Source organism: Pelodiscus sinensis, chromosome 10 (genome assembly GCF_049634645.1).
Source record: "Pelodiscus sinensis isolate JC-2024 chromosome 10, ASM4963464v1, whole genome shotgun sequence".
Lineage (NCBI taxonomy): Eukaryota > Metazoa > Chordata > Testudines > Trionychidae > Pelodiscus > Pelodiscus sinensis.
In genome coordinates this window covers 25,729,202-25,749,934 of record NC_134720.1, presented here as the reverse complement: position 1 = coordinate 25,749,934, position 20,733 = coordinate 25,729,202, and the positions used below count along the sequence as shown (strand labels likewise).

Sequence of the window (20,733 nt, the reverse complement as noted above, 5' to 3'; positions counted from 1 at the left end):
ACCCTCCCTCTCTCACAAAGGGAAACAGACAACAATGTTTTCATATTAATTGTGGGGGCTTCAGCCTCCCTCTGCCCTCCCTATAAGGTGCCAGGGGTGGGAGGGTTGGGGCTGAGTCAGTCCTGTTAGGGGTAGCACACCCCCAGCCAGTTCCTTTCACCTGCCTGATGTTTCTGTCTCTTGTCTGTATGGTTTTCTGAGAAGCAATCCCATTCCCAGCACATTCAATGTTCCTAGAGCAACCAAACCCTTACCTTGCTTTAAGTTATGATAAGAGGAAACTATATACTGAATTTGACGCTCCTAGTTCTTAGTGTCTAGGAGGAGTTCTTGAATAGATAGACAGATGGACAGACAGACAACTCTCTCATATATATAGCAGTTTAAAAAATGGTTTCCATTAATAAACTATATCTGGTTTCTACATATCCTATTTTAAATGATAACACAACAAAGGGACAAGGAGTCCTGTGGCACCTTATAGACTAACAGATGCATGTAGACGAAGTGGGTCTTTGCCCACGAAAGCTTATGCTCCAATATATCTGTTGTCTATAAGGTGCTACAGGACTCCTTGTTGCTTTTGCAGATCCAGACTAACACGGCTACCCCTCTGATACTTGACAACAAAGGGAGTTTCAGTTGAACACTCATCTGATTAGAATAGAAACTCTTGTTTTTGAGGAAATCTGAGGGATAAGGTTTACATTTGGTTTAAATTTATCAAAGACAGCACACACAATATCATCAGTCTTACACTAGTGACAATCAGAGGATATTATCTCATACTGAAGGAAATTACCAAGGCCAAAAGCCACAATACCCAGAGAGTTCCATGATGCCTACACATCTGCACAAGAAAGTTCACTGGTTTTTTTTAAGGTTCAAAGCTTGCTTGCATTGCGTGCACAATTAATCCTATTGAAGTTAAATGAGTAAATCAAATTCCATACATGAAGAGAGAGTAAAATCCTGCTAAATACATCAATTTTAGGACTGCTTTTTCATCACATCTATAACTCTTAAATGGAAGCAGAATTAGCCTGATACTATCTATGAGTCAAAATGAGAAAAAATAAAAAACAAAATAAAACCAACCACCCTAAAAATGAAGATTTAATGACATATCTTGATATCAAATGTTCATTATATACATTTTAAACAAATATCTTCACATAATAATATTGCACCTTACAATACTTCACACTGACATATCCAAAATTATAATTCACGTCAGTCCTGTTTAGGGATAAATTGACCATTTGTCTCTCTCCCTGCTCCTGTTCTGCAAAGTTTGAGGATATTCTCATGTGCTTTTGTCTCTTAAGTTACACATTCAAGTTCTTTGCTTTGTTAGAAAATTTTAAGTTTAGTGGTTTATTTCCTCAACATGCCATATACTACTTAAAGGAAGATTAATGTTCATCTACTCCCTATAGCATATTTCGCTGCCAGAAGCAATATTTTTATAAATTAGTGTGTTTTATCATTTGTTGTTTATGTATTATCTATTCCTAAGATTATTTCTTACAATCAGAATTCCAAACATTTTCATTCCAATAATTTTTTTGGTAATACAGGTTGAACCTCTCTAATCTGGCAATCTCTGGTCCAGCAACATCTATGGTCTGACAAGATTTTAGTTACCCAGAGGTTCACTTATCAAGTTCGCTTACAGCCCCGAGTCCTGGCTCTCAGTGTTCTGTGCTGTTAATTAGATCCAATTTACCCTAAATGTCATCTAAGAGCCTAGTATGCAGTGGAAGTGTTGGTAATGGTCAGGTCCCAATGGTGAGACTAGAGAGGTTTAACACGTAGTTATTATTTTCTACCTATATTCCATTGTTTAGATGTGACAAAAATGGATGCTAATACATCTGAATTAAATCTCAATTTAGACAATAATAGTAATCAATACAAAAGGACACATCTTTAGGAGCATGTCTACCCATTTATTTTAGAGAGCTTCCAGCTTCTTCACAAGACCATATGCATTCTTATTCACTGATGAAGACATAGGTATGTATTTTACCCATTCTCAAATACCAGCAGGCTCACTAAGATGGTATTATTATTCACTAAGAATCTGATTCAAAACCCAGAAAGACTTAGCGCCTTACCACTAACTGTAGTGGATTTTGAATCAGACCATAAATCTAGAAGTTGAAATGGGCTTTAATTTTCTTTTAATTTTTCTTGACCCTTTTCTAATTCCCAAAGAGTTTCCATCAAGGCATAAAGTTGTTCTTCATGCCTAATCCTGTCCACTGTAGTTCATTCCAAGCTGTGTATTAAGCCAAATTCCACACTGTGGGAAAATACTTGGCTTGGGTTTCACTTGTTGAGAAATGTTTCATTTAAAATGGGCGAGGCAAGGATATTTCTCTCATCTTGCTCTTGCATTCTGTAACCAGGAGTGACACTCATGTAGACATGTAATCATCACCCAGTTAACTAAGTAACCCAGAGTATTTAAGAAGGTGTGATTATAACCTGTTCTTATATTTACACTTGGATGGGAACCATACAGGCTCGGCTGTGGTAGTTCTGAGCTATTGAAGAAAGATTTCTAGAATTGCAAACATGTGTTTTGGAAAGTGTGCGAGATACATTGGGTACAAGTTGCTCATTCTTGCCTTTCTCTGCATTGTGGCTAACATCTTGCTTTACTTTCCCAATGGTGAAACAAGGTTCGCTTCAGAAAATCTGCTTAGCAAGTATGTGGGGTACTTCCATGGAATTATAGGAGGAGGGATTTTGGTAAGTAACTTAATATTAATAAGTAAGTAACTAAAGCTAGTGTGTTTTAATTTGTTTTCATACTCTAGACATCTTAAAGATTCATATTTCTCTGTCAGTTATAGTATTTTTGTCTGTGGTACCATGTAAATTATTATGATTAATCATACTCTGCCATTTTGCTGGAAAGCATTCACAGTTTGTATGACAAAGAAATACAAAATAAGATCCTGATCCTTCAGTGGGACTACTCATGTGAGTAAAGATTTGCATATGTGTAAATGTTGGCAGCTTTGAGTCCAGGATGTATATTGTATTGTATAAAAGTAGTTTACCATTGATCTATTCTCCTTTTTCAAAATGACTGCATTTGATTAAAAGTAGTAACCGTTTTTTAGCATGTGCTTGCGATCCTGGAGACACTGTCCTAAGTGTTTATTCAGGGACATTCAACCATTGTTGATTGTCTGACCAGTGTGTTAGGGCAGTGGTTCTCAAACTTTTTTTTTGTCACAGACCATTTGAAAATTTCTGAGGGTCTCAGTGGACTATTTACTGATCTTTGCAAATGTTGTTTGTTCCATTAGCTAATGATTGTAAAGTGCTGCAGATAAAAGCGCTTTAGAGAAAACATAATAATTAACTTTTTTGTTCTACAAATAAAAGCGCACAACTCATATTTTAATATCAGCAGCCATGCCTTTCTAAGGTGATGGATGTGCCCTCTCTCCCCTGCCAAGATAAAAAGGAGAGAGGTCTCTCCTGTGCCACAGCAACTACAGAGATGGGACTAGGAGGGAAGGCCATCTCTTCCCAGTAGCTGCAGCCCTGGAACTGGGAAAGTCACCTTTTTCCCTGGCTGCTGCAGCCCTGCACATCCCAAATTCTTCCCAACCCCACTGCCTTCCTCCTATTTCCCTAATCTCACCCCACTTCCCCTTCCATGGCCCCTTCCTCACCTTCCACGTGCATCTTCTCCAGGGTCCAAGCACCTATTTAGTAGAGCCACATCTTCACGGATCCTCTAATTAGGTGGGTGGCCCTTCATTCTCTTGTGTGCAGCTACCCAAGCATGCACCTTTGGAGGAACAATCCACAGACCACTCGAATGGAGTTCATAGATCACTAGTGGTCCACAGACCACAGTTTGAGAACCTGTGTGTTAGAGAAATAGAGAAGGATGGCACACTTCTGTTTCTGATGTACTGAGACTTTCAGACAGGGCAGCAGATGGTTAATTTAGGCCCTTATTCTGAAATAAGCTGTACATGGGCAGAACACTGCACCAGAGCAGATCCTGATGGCAAGATAGGAGACCTAGATTCTTATGTTAAAAGACTTGCTTCACTTTGTGAAAATTTCCAGCTTGACCTTAATTGGCCTGCTCACGGTGGTAGTGTTATGCACCCAAATAACTCAAGTGAGGCTATTGACACTAATGTGTCATTTAAAGCCAGTGGGTGTATAGTTGTGGTTTTGGATTGAAGAAATCATTTTTATTTTTCCATGCTTCAAAGTATATGTGTAGTGCTCACAACAGACATTTACTGCCTTCATAGAGGCTTAGGGAGGCATTCCTGGATAGTGTTTTTAAAGCACTATGAGTACAAAATATTAGTAAAGCCCATCATTGGCTGAGGTCCAAACAGTACAAATTCTATAATTATATGGCAGTTTTGTGGGCTCGAAAGCAAAGGAAACGCATTTTCTTCATGAACTGATCTGCCCAATTCTACCAACAATAGAAACTTCTCTTGTGTTTTACTCCATTAATGTCAATTTGGTGTATAAGCAAGGCCCCTGCTACTACTTTTCAGTAACTAGTATCATCAGTGTGCCTCATTATAGTTGAAATGATGGATGTCATCTAAATGGCCCAGGAGCGCGGTCTGCTGTCAGTGAGAACTCCTGTCTACTTTGTTGAGCACTTTTGCTGAGAGAGGACTTCAGGATTTGACCCACAGTCAAAAAAGGCGTTGGATTGACAGGGAAAAATATTATGTATTGGAACTGAAGCAGCATCTAGGAACAACAGTCATACACTGGGATCCTATTGTATTAGGGCCCTGTACCCACAACAGAAAATTAATGAAAAGTTCTCATAGTTTATCTCATTTTCCTGTCCCTAGGAGATAATGGGAGAATTTTCCTTGAGCTGAATGGGAGGACTGAATCTGATATACAGAATTTTTAAACAATGAAATTATAAATTTAATTAAAATAAGGACAGGGTTTACCAGGCACTGCCTGTAGGGCGGGTTGACCAAACAATCAGTGCACAATGGTTTGTTTTTATGTAGATATTCCTCGTAGCTGCAGTGTTCATCGGACTAGAATATGACAATTGCTGTGGATGCTGCGGGTATGAGAACTGTGGGAAAAGCTGTGCAGTGAGTGAACTTTTTACTTCATCATTTTTGGATGGTTCCTAAGTGAGAACACTCAGAATGGTGAGAATCACTTGTGTGCTCACTCTGCAGATGCTGTCCTCTGTTCTGGCTGCCTTCATTGGGATCCTGGGGTCCGGATACTGCCTCATCATTTCAGCCTTGGGTTTATCTGATGGCCCTTACTGCCTCTCCTCTGTGAAACAGAACTGGGCCTACCCTTTCGTTAACTCCAGTGGTGGGTAAGTAGTCTATTGACCAGCAAGCGGTGCACTGCACTATAGAAACACCCAGTATCTGATTCTGACACTGCTGACAGGGTTTTTAATGGGGGGGGGGATTCTATTTGCACAGCTTTGTGCTAGTGTAAAGAGGAGAAACGTTTCCATTAATTTGCTTCTATTCAGATGATAGTCCCATTAGTTTCAGCAGGACTGCTCACACGAGTAAGGATTGCTTACCCATGTGAATAAAAGCTGACTTTTGGATCCTACGTTATTCAAGAGAGAGAAAGGCTATTGATCTTTGTAGAAACTAATGGGTCTACTGTATTCTCATTTTGGGGACCTTAGTCTCCTCTGTATAGCTGAGAAGGAAGTTCATAAGCGGGGCCAAGCACCTCTGCAACTCCCACCAAAACCAACATTTTCAGCACCTTTAAAATCAGAACCTGTGTGTGGTCACTTAAGTAATTTGTGCTGGCATATAAACCGTTTGTTTCTAAACAGCACTCTGTCTCTCCTGCTCTTTCTCTGCCATCACCTACTAATTTGCTTATAGATTATTCCACCTCCAACAAATCTGATGGGTATCCTCAGGATGAAAAAGAATTCTTAACAGCATATAAACTGGGCCTCGTGACTATCCCAAGCTTTACAAAATGTCTGTCAAGGTGGCCTCATTTCTTCTCATAGGAAATGTTCTGCATGACAGGCCTCTGGAGATAGCCCTTTTCTTGCCACGATAGCCTGGAAATATTTCTCAAGGAAGCCCAATAGCCATTTCCTTGCATTCGGAGGTGTTTAGAATAGTACTTATTTTACTCCCAGGGGAATTCCGTGCCAAAAACGTTAAAATTGTTGTGCCAAAAATTGAAAATTCTGCACAATTCTACAAAATTTTGCAAATTGTTTTTGTCAAAATAACACTATATAATCATGCCAGTTTTAATTATTTTGGTGACTTCTTTTTTAAAAAGTGCCTGTCAGCAAATATGTCTAACAATCCACAGACACACAAAAAGCTTCTCCTAGGAACAAATTCAGATTTCAGCCCTCCCTTGCCCTGCCTTGTGGAACAGATGATAGTTTTAGGTCACCATTAACAATCAGCTTAAGAAAAAGAGAGCCCAGAAGCATTCTATCCTGATGATCATACAGCTTTTGAATCCTAAAGATTCTGAAGCATATTGAAAAAACAGGCGTTGTGGAGAGTGATTAATAGTAGGGCTATTAGCATTAAGAAACAAGATGCAGAAACCATGTAAAGAGCTTTAAATTAGCTGAGAATACCTCAGTTTGGGAAGATGTTCAACTCAATATGCTACATTTTATTCAGCTGTTGCAGCTGATACCAAGCCACATGCCCAAGCTTAAACTCTGGACTTTACACAGAGTGCATGTAAAATATTACCCTCTCAGAATGGCAAATAGCAACACAGGACTGTTATGTGTCTGAGTTAATGACGATTCAAGATTGTCCAGTAACAGGGTCAACTGGAATTATTTAATCAAAGATTATCAGAGATTAGTACAGTACTATACGGAACACAGAAAGAACTGATACATTAGCCCCTTTATGTGAGATAGCTCTGTGTCTCTTCCACACTATAACTGGAGGGAGGTGACAGATTCATTCACCAAGTACCCATGGAAGTATCACTATATAGGGGTTTCAAACAAAGAAAATCTCTGTGCCAAAAGAAACATATGTTCTTATGTTATTTCTATACATTCTCAGTTTACCTGATTTATGTGTAAAGGCATGATTAATTACAGCTGAGAAGAGTAACAAGATAATATATTTCAATGGGCCTTTCTTCTCCCATAATCATTCTTTCCTATCTGCTGTAACAATTATCCCTTATCAGTTTCCCTGGTTAATATATGCTAATGTAAACATCGTTTTATATGAGTTCTATGGACAGAAGTGCTCAGGATTACAGTCTAACACAGAATTCCTGAATAAATTTACTTATCGGTCAAGGAGCATTGTTCTTGACCTTAGAATTCAACACACTTTGTGAATATTGTAAAGAGTCTAAAGAATAGTTCATATATAAATGAATCACATATACAGAAAGAAAAAGGACTACAAGGCTTAATATTTACTAACAGATACTACAGGTTGAAACTCCCTTAATTAGGATTCTTTGGTCCAGCAACATCCATGGTCCAGCATGTATGTTGCAGGACAAAAGTCCCAGTGGAGAGCCAGCAGCAAGGATCCCTGTGGGGCTGCCCACACTGAGCTGCTGGCAAGGCCTCCCAGCATGTGGCAGTGGGGCTGCTCAGCAGGGTTGGGAGCCCGGTGCATGGCTGCCTGGTGTGTCCCGCAGTCCCAGCATGGCACATGCGACTGCCCAGCAGATCCCCCAGCCACAACAGCAGTGGCTGCCCAGTGGGGTCAGCAGAGCAGCGGGGCCAGCAGGAGGGAGGGCCAAGCCAGGGGGACTGGTAACGGGGTCAGAAATGACCTCCTCTGGTCCAGCAAAATCCCTCATCTGGAACCTGTCAGGTTCTTCGGGTGCTGGACCAAGGAGGTTCAACCTGTAACAAGTTGGAGAATCTAGCCCTAGAAGGTGAAGAAAAACAGGGTCACACTGTCTATGAAGGATACATTTATAAATAGTTTGTACATGGTTAATAAAAGTTTGCTAAGTGGTTACTCAATGATTATAGAATCCAACCTGTCAATGGGTAGCTTATAATGAATTCTAAATACCTTCTACTGAAGAGCTTAGAACAACGTGACACATTGCTCATCTCTATAACTTCTATCATTTGTTAATCCTAACACAGTGTTTCTCAAACTGAGACATCTCCAGGGGCTCCGCGAGGTTGACAAACTAGAAACATCGATAGTACAACACATACAATCAGTGGAGCTGGGGCTCCGCACAAATTTTTACGCGTGTAAAGGGCTCTGGAGCCCAAAACATTTGAGAACCGCTGTCCTAACAAACTATTTATGAAGGTACCTTCAATAAGAAAAGTGTGATCAGATATTCATTTGCACAACAAATACTATCTTATCTGCACAAAGGTGCCAAAAATCCGTTGGATTTCCCTAGTTTTGGATTCTCTTTTTGTAGAGTGACTCTTCAGGAAACATAGAACTGGCATAGCTGAAGTCTACACTACAGGGTAGTGTCGACCCAAGATACGCAGCTCCACCAATGTCAGTACTGTAGCTGGAGTCGACGTACCTCAGGTCAAGTTGAAGGAAGTCAAGAATGCCCGGTAGTGTAAGACCTTAGCTCTATATTTCCAGATGAGTCATGACTGGCCATGACCATGCCCTGGCCTTTTTTCTCCTAGGAATGGCCCCTAGGCTGGAATTAGTGCCGTGCTCAATGGGAGAAACTCTCCTGTTAACCTCCCTAATGCTTCTCTTTCTGGTGGAGTACCACAATCAACAAGAGAGTGATCAACAGTCTATTTAGTGGGTCTTTATAAGACCTGCTAAATCAACTCCCAGGGGAACAGTCACTGCAGTGCTGATCTCCCAGTATGTATAGACAGGGCTTCCTGCATCACTTCCAAGTCAGGCCTCATGTAAGGAGCATACTAAGGGCGTAGAGTGCACGGCCAGACTACAGTGAAGTACTACGGCAATACTTTACTGGGTACATTCTTGAGGCCTCTTAGCAACAGTTGTCGCTCATCATTGGTGTCAGGGCAGGGCTGGTCTTAGATTCAGGAAGCCACACCTAAATTGCACTGGCCCCCTTTAGCAGAGGATTTGATTTGAACACATCTGACTATTGTTTGACATGATGTTTTTTTAGCTTTCACTGGCACAGATAGGAGAAGATGAGCTGAGTAATTTTGGCTGAACAATGGGTGGGCAGGAGCTGTGAGCATTTATTTTAGGCCACAAGGCATTCATCCTGTGGTCAGAGCAGTTCATGGGTGTGTTTGCAGATGCCAAGAACATAGTCTCACATAAGGCCATGACAAATAGAGAGCAAATTTCCCTTTGGAAGAGCAATAAGGGTATGTCTACACTACCCCGCTAGTTCGAACTAGCGGGGTAATGTAGGCATACCGCACTTGCAAATGAAGCCTGGGATTTGAATTTCCCGGGCTTCATTTGCATAAGTGGGGAGCTGCCATTTTTAAAACCCCACTGGTTCGAACCCCATGCAGCGTGGCTACACGGGACACAAACTAGGTAGTTCGAACTAGGAAGCCTAGTTCGAACTACCTAGTTCGTGCCCTGTGTAGCCGCGCTGCACGGGGTTCGAACCAGCGGGGTTTTAAAAATGGCGGCTCCCCGCTTATGCAAATGAAGCCCGGGAAATTCAAATCCCGGGCTTCATTTGCAAGTGCGGTATGCCTACATTATCCTCCTAGTTCGAACTAGGAGGGTAGTGTAGACATACCCTAAGGGCTTCGCAAGGTTTCTGAGTTCCATCTGAGAAGTCTTTAGTGCATTCAACTCATTCAGGGTGTGTCTACCCTGCACCTGTAGCTCAAAATAAGCTATGCAATTTGAACTACGCAAATTGCGTAGCTTATTTAGAGACAATTTTGAAATAGCTTATTTCATAATTTGGCTCTGTCTACACTGCGCCAAATTTCGAAATAACTCGCTATTCTGAAATATCCCTTACTCCTTGTGGAATGAGGTTTACAGGGACATCAGAATAGTAAGCCCATTATATTTCAAAATAATGGACGCGCTGTTAAGACACAAGATAGCTATTTCGGGATACCTCCAGTATTCTAAAATAGCGCTACAATGTAGATGTAACATCAGAAGGCATGTGCACCATTTAAATTCCTTGCATAAGGGTAATCTCCAGCAAGCTGTAGTTCTACACTAATTCCATCCTGGCCCCCAGCCTAGGGGCCCTTCTTAGGAGAAATATGGCCAGGGCATGGTCAAGGCCTGAGCCTGCTCTAAATTATGCTGGGGACTAGGTCACTCTATGTGACTCTGGAATGGGGGGACTAAAAAGGTTTCTTAATGGTTCCTCTGTCCCCTGCCACTGTACTCCTGCCCTCTATTTATACTTAAAAACAAAATCAAAGTTAAGTTTATCAAAGTGTACACCTAATAGCTGTTCATACATTCTAAAATGTCAGGGTCATGACACAAACCTTTGCCTCCCTCATCCACACTTGCAAGGTTAGTGGTACCTGAATTAGGTCCATAGCAACTGCTATCTTGATACACATTAAGTGTTTGGGAACAACTCACTTCCCAGAATCATGAGTTTCTAATACATTTTTAATTGCTATGAACAGGTATCTACTGGAAAGTGACAGGTGGTCTGAGTGTCGGGAGCCACAGAATGTTGTGGAATGGAACTTGACCCTCTTTTCCATTCTTCTGGTCTTGGGAGGAATTGAATTAATTCTGTGCACCATCCAAGTAATCAACGGTTTTCTTGGAGGAATATGTGGAGTTTGCTGTGATGGGGAAGAGGTAAGAGCATCTATCTATTCAGGGGATCATCTGATGACAACCACACTTCCCAGATACAGGTTGAAACTTTGTAGTTTGGTACTCTCTGGTTCAGCAAAATCCATGGTCCCGCATGATTTCAGTTAGCTTGATGTCCATTTATCATGGGTGTGGCCAAGTTTCCCATGCTCCCATAAAGGTTGTTTACAGCCCCCAGGCCTGGCTCTCAGTGTTCTGTGCTGTTATTTAGCTCTCATTTATCCCTAAATGTCATCTAAGAACCCAGTAAGCAGTGGAAGGATTGGGAATGCAGCTAGACAATATTGACCACCTGTGGTTCAGTAAATTCTCTCTGAGGGTGCCAGACTTGATAGATTCAACCTGTCATAAAAACCGACAGCACAATGTATTGGTCAGTAACCAAAGTACATCAGGGTCTAATCCAGGAGAACATTCAGTTCCATTATTTCCCTGTCATTGTTTCTCTTCTAAAGCTCAGGTTCAGTAAGTGAGCTTTGAGCCACATGGCTCACAAAAACCCTGTGACATTTGACTGGCCAGCATAACAGTAGCAATTTTGGGCAAGTACTCGCCTGTGTGCAAGGAACTGGGTATGCACGTGAGACGAAAATCCCCTCTTCAACTTGATGAAATTACTGGTCACCTTGGCCATGTAGGAGATGAGTTATATGCTTTAGGCACAGTCTCTTTTAGTCTTGTGGTGAGGAAGGAGTTCTCTGTCCTAATCTCCTCCTTCACCCCCATTTTCCAACATTACACAATTGTATGGTAGGCTTGCTGCTTAATTTGTTTTTGAGTTTTCATTCAAGCATCTGCAAACCTGCTACACTGATTTCAGTGGGAGCAATATATGGCCAACTAAGGATATCTGAGAAACAGACCAATATCTCCTCTGCTAGGTTCACTCATGTATTCTGGATACATCCACTCTCCCTGACTTCCATTAGGTTTTTATTCCCTCACTGTGTCCCCTCTGTCTTCTGTAGCTTTTGTTCTTTTATGAAATGAAAAAGTTGGCAACTTTTGCAATGAAAAAGAGCAAAATTCTTAAAAATCAAAGAAATCTTGTACAGAATTGTGGTAAAGCTTGGTGGCCCTGAAAATGCAAAGATAGCAATAATGATTCTGCTCAAAGTGGTTTCAAAAGACATTCTTTAGGCAGATATTGAAAATGTTTTCTTTGAGAAGTTCTTTTATGTTTATTACTGACATGGTAGATTAGGATGGCCCCTTCAAAACTGTTGTCTGCTCCTATCCACCCCTCCCGCATGATGTAACTGGGAACATTAAGACATATTTCTGATTCTGTCATAAATGGATTTTTAAAGATTAGTGGGTATGGAAACAGATCCACAATCTGGATACACATTAGACCGTCCATTAACTTTATTTTTTATAATGAACAAAGCATGAGATTGTGAGGTTTTGCTCTCCCTCATTTACCACATATTCTTTTCTTTCCCACAGAAATATGCTTGCTAGAAGATTTGCACCTGAAAATGGGCTGAACTCACTGTAATTATGTCTTTATTTGTGGTATTTTGTAAAACATTTATTTGAATGTTTTGTTTTATATTGTACATACGGTAAATTATAAATCAAATTGGTTATTTCATGCTACATTTGTTCTTGCCAAACTGCATTGTCACCATTAATTCACAGATAGGGTCAGGCTCTGTCCTTGGAAACGTGCAGGATTCCCAAAGAACACAAAAGTTATTATGTGTGTGCCCCTAAAAGCAGGAGTTGCTTGCTGTGATTTTTGTCATTATAAATATATATTTCTTGCATAAAAGGATTTCATTGGTTTATTTAAACATGCGAGTAACTGATTGCAATGATGGGGTTAACTTTCTCACTACAGGCATACAGTCTTGATTTTGATAAATAAACAGCTTTTCCCATTAATGTTTCATTGCCATTCTGAATTTGAGGTCCTCATTAAGTGCTGTCACAGAAGAAATGGTGCTTTAATTGGGTCAGACTAGGGACACTCTGGTACTAAGGACATTTTTGATATCCCTCTCATTTAACAGAAAATACAGGAAGGGACAGATTAGGGTAGGCACATAGTGAGAGTAGGGTTGCCAGGTGTCTGGTATTGACCCGGTCAGTCTGGTATTTTCGCCTCCTGTCCGGTAAAAAAAATTCAGAAAATACCTAAAATGTCCAGTATTTTCTGATTTTTTTTTCCCTGCCAGGAGGCAAAAATACCAGACACCTGGCAACCCTACACTTACTCAGCAACTGGGCCCAGCCCCCAGATACTTCCCCCAGATCCGCTCTGGGTCCCCTCTCCCCTCGCTTACCTGCTTGTCCACTGTGCCACAATCTGGGAGCCAACAACGGTAAGCACCTCCTGGCCAGGGCCAGACTCTGCACCTGATACCCCCTTCCAAACAATCCCTCTGCCCCAGGTCAGAAACCCCTCTTGCACCCAATCTCCCTCCTAGATCCCACACCTCTGTCTACACTCCAATCCCCTGCCCAGAGCTCCTTTTTGCACCTGAACTCTGTCCCAGACCCCGCATGTCCTCCAGTAATATGATAGAAAAGTGTGGCCCCTGATCACTTACCAAAATTCTTAGAGTGGCCCCCTGAAAAAATTATTGTCCACCCCTGCTCCAGTCCTTTCTGATCCCTCCCTATTGCTGACAGTTACTTGGATTCTCCTCCCCCTCCCCACAACTTCCGCAAAGCCGGAAGCCCACCACTGGTAGCACCAATGGGAGCACAAATGTACATAGGCAGCCGTTGATGACCAGCATTTAACCACCAGCTTGTCTGAGCCTATTCTAAGCAAGTTTAGACAACATGATGGTGAAAATGTCTGAAACCTATTTATACTCGGGCTTCTGCCACTCCACCACCAGTGGCATTGCCCTAGGGGTAATGTAGCAATAAGGGACCGAGGAAAAATGATGGTGCACCAAGAATGCAGCCAGAAGAAGGATGCGTAGAACCAAAAAGGATCTGACCTGCACCGTGTTTTGGTACAAACCTATTTACTAGGAAAAGTCCTGATGTGCACTTCACAACCCAAGGCCTGCAGGTGTGCGCTAGCTTATCCCAGGAGGAGTCTGAATATCATTTTAAAAAGATAAACACCCCTGTAACCAAAGGTGAAAGTAAGTCAGTGGGGACAGAGCTCTGCATGCTGCTGGTGTAGTGACAAAAATGGCTTCTGTCGCTGCACTCTGGGCAGTGCGGCCACTGCACACCCAGGCTTCAGCTCCAGGGATCCAGTGTCTGGGCAGCATGGTCCCTACTACCATAGCCAGCTCTGGGGATCTGGCAGCTGGGATCTGGTTGTCATGCCACAGCTCTGAACTCTCCCCATGCCCACCCAATCCCCTGTCCTAAGCCTACCCCACACACCCCTGCAATCCCCTGCTCTGACTCCTGCACCCTCCACATTGCACCCACATCCACTCCATGACTGCCATGAGCACCCTGCACTTCATCCCACACTTACATTTCTTACAGGTCCTGGCATATCACAGTCCCCAACCCCTTGACGTGAGCCCCCTCCAGGGCGCTGGGATGAGTTGCAATATAACGGTACCTGTAAGAAATGTAAGTTACTTTCACTCCTGCCTGTGACACATGACCATGCTGTTGTACCCTATCTGTCCCAGCCCAGCTTTGTGATCTCTCACAAGAAAAGATCATTTCCTATGAATAAACACCAAATGCTATGTGATGACTTGGTATCATCAGACATCTTAGATGGACGATGGAGACAGCTTTTCTTCCAACATCATGTGTGAGAAACTGTCACAGTTCTGGCAAATGCATTTATATTCTCCCTTTGTGGTCCTCCAAGGACACCTGCTTTAGGCTTCTGGTCCCAGCTGTAACTTCTCTTCAGCAGAAATCCTACATCTCTTTCCATCCTGACCAGGGATTTTAAGGCTTCACAGCTTGATGGACAACACTGAAGTATCCCCATCAAGACAGACAATCTAAAAAGGCCAACACTTGCATTTTTCCGTCTCTCTGCAGGCTCTGACCAGTCTAATTGTAGCAGTTAGAAGTTCCCACACTGTTCCTTATAAGCAAGCACATCTATTCTTAAAGTAAAAGCATTACAGTGGACATAAAACAATAAATCTAGAAGGCTTACCAGGAGTCACTCCAACTCCAAACTATGGCTCTGGTGTATATTAGTCCTTTGAAACCCACAACTAGCTTTTATGGAATTACAAATACATCTATGTCGGAACAAGAATAATGGCTGGGCCGGACAGCCATTTCTTTATACTGCTTGGGCCATTGAGGTTGGCCCCATGGATTTAGCAGATACTGACCATCACCTTACAGCATAGCTTCCAAAAGCTGAATTTTTGCATAAGCAGAATTGCGGAATTTGTATTAACTTTTCTCTAGTGATTTCCCAGGAAATCCACTTCACACTTGGTTTCCCAAAAGTCCTTTACTTGCCTGGCACATTTTTAATGTAGTCTTTTGAACTCCCAGGTCTCATATCTGTCATATCTCCCTTGCAGAGAGGTTATCTACAAAATCCTGACTCTCAACAATACATGAACTTACTAACACAAGGTTTTTCAGGGATGTTGTAATAAATTTTTGGCCAGACCATTGTGGAGGCAGGAAAAGGGAATAAGGGAATTTGTGTGCAGTCATCTTATTCTTGTTAGCAAGAGAACAAGTGTCAGGCTAATTCTGACTCTTAACAATGCGAGAGCTGTAATAAAATGCTGCCTTCGCCTCTCGCCTCCATACGGAGATAAGGATGGAATGCTGACCCCAGTAAGAACCTTGAAGATAAGGTAGCATCTGGGAGGAACTAAGAGATAATTGTCTAGCCATTGTTGTATGTAATGGGAAAGTATATAAGCTGCTTCATAATTTGTATTCAAAGATCTGCCGGGGGGTGGGGAGGAGCTCTCCCGAATTAGGCTTCCCTTGCAATATTGCTCAAATAAACTGCTTCTGGCTACTTTTGCTTACAAACGCAGAGTGAGTACATTGTTTTCTTCCACACCATCAAGATACAGTTTGCAGTATATAATCAATATAATCTCAGAAGGAAAAGTCACAATAACATGCCACAAACTAGTATTGAAGTAGCACAAGTTGGTGGCATTCCACAGCTGAAAAGCTGGGATGTACCTTGCCTCTCAGCAGAAAGCCACAAAATGTTGGCTACCATTATTCACATGGGAACCTTGCAAAGTCATTTGACCTGTCTGTGACATTTTTGAAAAGGATTGTTCATGATCTCCATGATTATACATTGCTGCAGTTTTCCATAGAGAAAGAAATGTACCTTATATATTAGTGCTGTAAGCTAGGAAGATGATCATTTTAATCTAAGGAATCCAGAAGTTAAAGATACATTTCTGAGATGCAGCTTAGCAGACCATGCCTCACAACTAGATCTGCACATTGGGAATGCACATTTGAGACAGAACATAAATTGATAATCATGTAGCCCTGATTCACAGCAATGCAACCGTCTACTAGATGAAGGATGTTTGCTCCCAGGTGTAGGGCTTAGATCCTCAGTGAGAGATAGGCCCTAAATATGTTTAAGGAACTTAACCTAGGGGCCTAAAACATTTTAACAGTCTATGTCACTCATTCAACTCCCATGGGAAGAACTCAAGAGACGCTATTTTTTAAAGCTAAACTGTCGCTGTCTCAGCCTGTAGGACTGAGACATGAGCATGAGAAGCTGGGAGTGGAAGACAGGAGTGAATCACTCTGTAAATGCCCTCTCGTGTACATTCCCTCTGAAGCTCTGGCATGGGCTGCAGTCTGAAACAAACTACCAGTATGATGGACCATGGTCTGACCCATTAGGGCAGCTTTTATGTTTGTGCCTTCAGTAGCTGTTGTGACAGGATAAGATATTTTGTTGGTGAAAGAGAATTATTTGAGGGTTAAATTGAGGGAAAACAGAGCTCTGACTTTAGGGTGTATAAGGTTGGGGAAAACAGGGACTACAGTAGAATGCAATATTTGGTTGAAATTGTATGTTTTTTCCCCCTTGGGCTCAGAGGGCTATCTCTCCTTACTTTATGTAGCTACACAGGACACAGAGGTCAGAATCGGCATTAGAATTAGCGTGCAAAGGGAGATATGTTTGTCTGGAGATCAGAACTGATCTCTGTAGTGGCAGTGCACAGCATCAGTGCTAGGTCACAGCTCACAGCAGAATGAAAAATTCAGTCAAGATCCTTTTGTAATGGCTGATGCACAATAACATGTACAGCAAATGTAGCAATTAACCTCTAGGAAAATAACGACTTTAAATAAAATCTGATTTAGTTATCAAAAGAAGTCACTCACCCGCATGAGTAATCAAAGTCTTTCATAAACAGCAAGCTCCCATAGATTTACAGGAACAGACGGGGCAGGAGGGGGCATTTAGAGTCTTGCAACACTTATCAATGTGGTTGAGAAACTGACCTTTAAGTTTACCTGTTTTGCCTAACACCACATGTGAAACAGCTGTTGTGTGTTCTAACATCACACAGGCTATGTCTAGACTGGGTACAAATTCCGGAAAAGGGATGCAAATCAGGTAAGTCAGCATAGGGAAATCTGCGGGGGATTTAAATATCCCCCGTGGATTTAAATAAACATGTCTGCCGCTTTTTTTTCGGCTTGGGGAAAGCTGGAAAAAAAGCGTCTAGACTGGCGCAATCCTCCGGAATAAAGCCCTTTTCCGGAGGATCTCTTATTCCTACTCTCAAGGGATATTTAAATCCCCTGCGGATTTCCCTATGCTGACTTACCTGATTTGCATCCCTTTTCCGGAATTTGTGGCCAGTCTAGACGTAGCCACAGTGTGTCTCCATTGCACTGTAGGTTGAAATAAGATACGCAATTCAAGCTACGCAAATTGCATATCTTATTTCAATCTTATTTCAAAATAACCTGCTATTCTGAAATGTCCCTTACTGCTCATGGAATGAGGTTTACAGGGACATTGGAATAGTGAGCCCATTATATTTAGAAACATTTCAAAATGCAGGATAGCTATTTCGGGATATTTCCGTATTCCAAAATAGCGCTGCAGTGTAGATGTAGCCACAACGTGCTAAGGAATGAGCCAGCTTAATATGGTGTCTGGGAAATGTAATTTGAGTAACAAGGCGTGTGAACTGCATTGTCAGACTAAAGTCTGGTTATGAAATCTCGTTTTCTGTTCTAACTGGAATAGATTAGGGCTGGAAACAGCAGCCCATGGGATTTCAATTTTTTAAAAAAGGAGAAAATGTCAGGTGTTCAAGTAACTATTGAGCTGAGTCATAAAATTCCAGCTTGTGGACGTGACATGCCTTGCTTCACTCAGTAGTGTCACTAAGGAACAGCCTTGAGGAAAAAAGTCTCATCATGTCTTGTTCAGCTCCCAAGATCTGCAAAGAGAGGTTTGCTATGGAGTTCAGTAGGAGAAACAGCAGACATCAACACCTTCATTGGCTCTTATGAATTAATTTTATAATTCTTCAGAAATGGACGAGGTCATGGTCCCAGCCATACACCCCAAATTAAAGGGATTATTGTGATGTCCCTATTACACTGGAATGCTCAAGTGTCTCGAGCTGTCTGAGTAATACTAGGTAAAGCTGGGCAAAACGTCTGGCTTTTTCCTTATACACTTTTCCTGGTGAAACAAACGTTTTGTGAATACCAAAAGGGATTTTGCAGCACATTTTATTGTCTCTTCCGGGCGCTTGCAGCCACTGAGCCAAATTCTGCCCTCAGGTGCACTGCTGTAAGTGCAGAACTGCATCACAGGCTTTTCTCAAGTCTTATTTCAGTGTAACAGAGCAGAATGTAACCCTAAATCTCACAAAGCTAAATAATTAGCAAAGTGTCCGTTGAGTCTTGATATCCCCTAGAGGGAGCCCTCTGAAACCTCATTCTGAAATATAACGGGCGGAAAACAAGGCAGAGTTGCCACAGAGTGTAAATGGACTTAGTTCAACAGATCAAGGACAGAGCAGTATTCTCCATGGTGTCATCAGGACATAACTAGGTGTGTCTACACTGCACTGTTATTTTGAAATAACGTTATTTTGAAATAGTGTGAGTGTCTACACGGCCATTTCATTATTTTGAAATAATTTTGAAATAACGGACAGCTTATTCTGAAATCTGTAAACCTAATTCTATGAGGAATAACACCTATTCCGAAATAGCTATTTTGAAGATGCTCCACTGCTGCTATTTCGAAATAGTTCCTCACCAGGGCCATTCTAAGTTATTCCTCCCCAGTGCCTCCTGGAGTTTTAAATCGAGATAGCATGTCTACATTAGGGAAGCCTGCATCAGGCTAATATTGAGGCCTCCCTGAGTGTAGACATGCTATTTCAAAATAAGCTATTTTGGAATAATTCCAGAATAACTTATTTTGAAATAGCTGTGCAGTGTAGACATACTAGGAGTAATATTACTGAATAACAGAGGTAAAATGCATTATGCGTATTTATGAAAGCTTCCAGACACTCCAGAGCTGATCTAAAATAGACCTCCAGGGAAGTGGGTGCATGCCTCATTCTTTAGGTCATTTTGAAACAGATTAGACAAAAACATTCTGCAGAGAATATCCTGCATTGGCCCAAAGGTAGATGGGGGTAATCTCCAGTTCCATCATTTTATATAATCTCTAATGATCTCACTTATACAGCCCAATACAATTAACTGGCGGGGATATGATGTGTAGTACTGTGTATGGAGAAAGTTTACCATCATTGCATGCTATTTGAGGAGACATCTTCATTTAGAGGGGCAGGACTGAAAACAGGCTGTGTTGAGTGAAGATTTGGCATTTCCCAGCAGACTCACTGCTAATCCTCTTCTCCCCTTTCTCCCCTCTCCGTAAATGTTGTTTACCGATACTGCATAAAGCTACTGCATAGGGTCCAAAGTGTGCAGAGCTGTATTCCCAGCTTTCCCTGCTGCCTTGGATTTTCTATCTAGAGACATCCACGGGCCCATCACCAACATTAATAAATGTAGCCTCACAATCTCTGAGCATTATTATCCTCACCTCGCAGAGAAGGAATTGAAGCAAAAAGATAAGTGACCAGTCCAACATCACACAGGAAAGCTGTGTCCCGGGGCCAGGAAGTGAACCCAACCAAGGGTTTCTTAAATGCCACGCTTGTGACTTATCCACAACACCAGCTTTATCTTCTCTGTGCCTTCCTTTCCCCCTGCTCAAGTTATTCTCAATAATTGACATTACGGAAGTATTTAGAAGCCCCAAACACATACATAGTAAGAGACAGTTCCTGTCCCAAAAAAGCATGCAATCTAAATAGACAGAAAAGACAAAGGAAGTGAGGGAAAACAAACAAAGAAGTTAAGTAAGGGTGCGTCGGTCTACACCGCAGGGCTTAACTCGAAATAAACTACACAAATAGAGTGATGTCAATTGCGTAGCTTATTTTAAAATAGCTTACTTCGAGTTTAGGAGCTGTCTACACAGCATTTAATTTGAAATAGAGCACTCTTCCTCCGACTTCCCTTACTCCTTGTACAATGTGTGTTACAGGAGTCAGAGTAAGAAGTCTTCCAGCTGGACAGTATTTCGACATCATCATATATATAGTAGCCCAATGTCTGAGCGCCTATAACACTGAAATGCTGGCTGTTCCCTCTGGGCAGCACTGTTGCCTGAAATGTTGGCTGTTTCCTCTCGGTGGCGCTGTTGCTGAAATGCTGGCTGTTCCCTCTGGGCGGCCCGTGCTGCATGGGGAGTGCAGGGCCCAAATGGCCGCTTGCTCCCCCGCAGTGGCCCAGCTGAGCAGCGCAGAAGTCAGCCGAGCGCCACGGCAGGAGGGGAAGGGGGGTGGGGCGGTGACGTGCGGCGTGACAGTGGCTCCAGGCCCCGCCCCCTGGCGATGAACGTCACCACCCCGCCGCCTTCCCCTCCCGCTGTGGTGCTTGGCTGACTTCTGCGCCGCTCAGC

General features: G+C 42.1%; 1 protein-coding gene across 1 annotated transcript; it reads left to right on the top strand.

Moving 5' to 3' along the window:
• The first annotated feature begins 2,426 nt into the window (after window positions 1–2,426).
• On the top strand, window positions 2,427–15,743 carry TM4SF1 (transmembrane 4 L six family member 1). The gene is made up of 5 exons (XM_006115930.4): window positions 2,427–2,760; window positions 5,040–5,129; window positions 5,220–5,368; window positions 10,601–10,781; window positions 12,249–15,743. The coding sequence occupies exons 1-5, from the start codon at window positions 2,584–2,586 to the stop codon at window positions 12,261–12,263; spliced, it is 612 nt and encodes a 203-aa protein (XP_006115992.1). The 5' UTR covers window positions 2,427–2,583; the 3' UTR covers window positions 12,264–15,743.
• The last annotated feature ends 4,990 nt before the right edge of the window (window positions 15,744–20,733 follow it).

Coding starts and splice junctions, on each gene's coding strand:
- TM4SF1 (XM_006115930.4), top strand. CDS start 2,584: ATGTGTTTTGGAAAGTGTGCGAGATACATTGGGTACAAGTTGCTCATT. Junction 2,761..5,039: donor TTATAGGAGGAGGGATTTTG/GTAAGTAACTTA, acceptor GTTTTTATGTAG/ATATTCCTCGTAGCTGCAGT. Junction 5,130..5,219: donor ACTGTGGGAAAAGCTGTGCA/GTGAGTGAACTT, acceptor CTCACTCTGCAG/ATGCTGTCCTCTGTTCTGGC.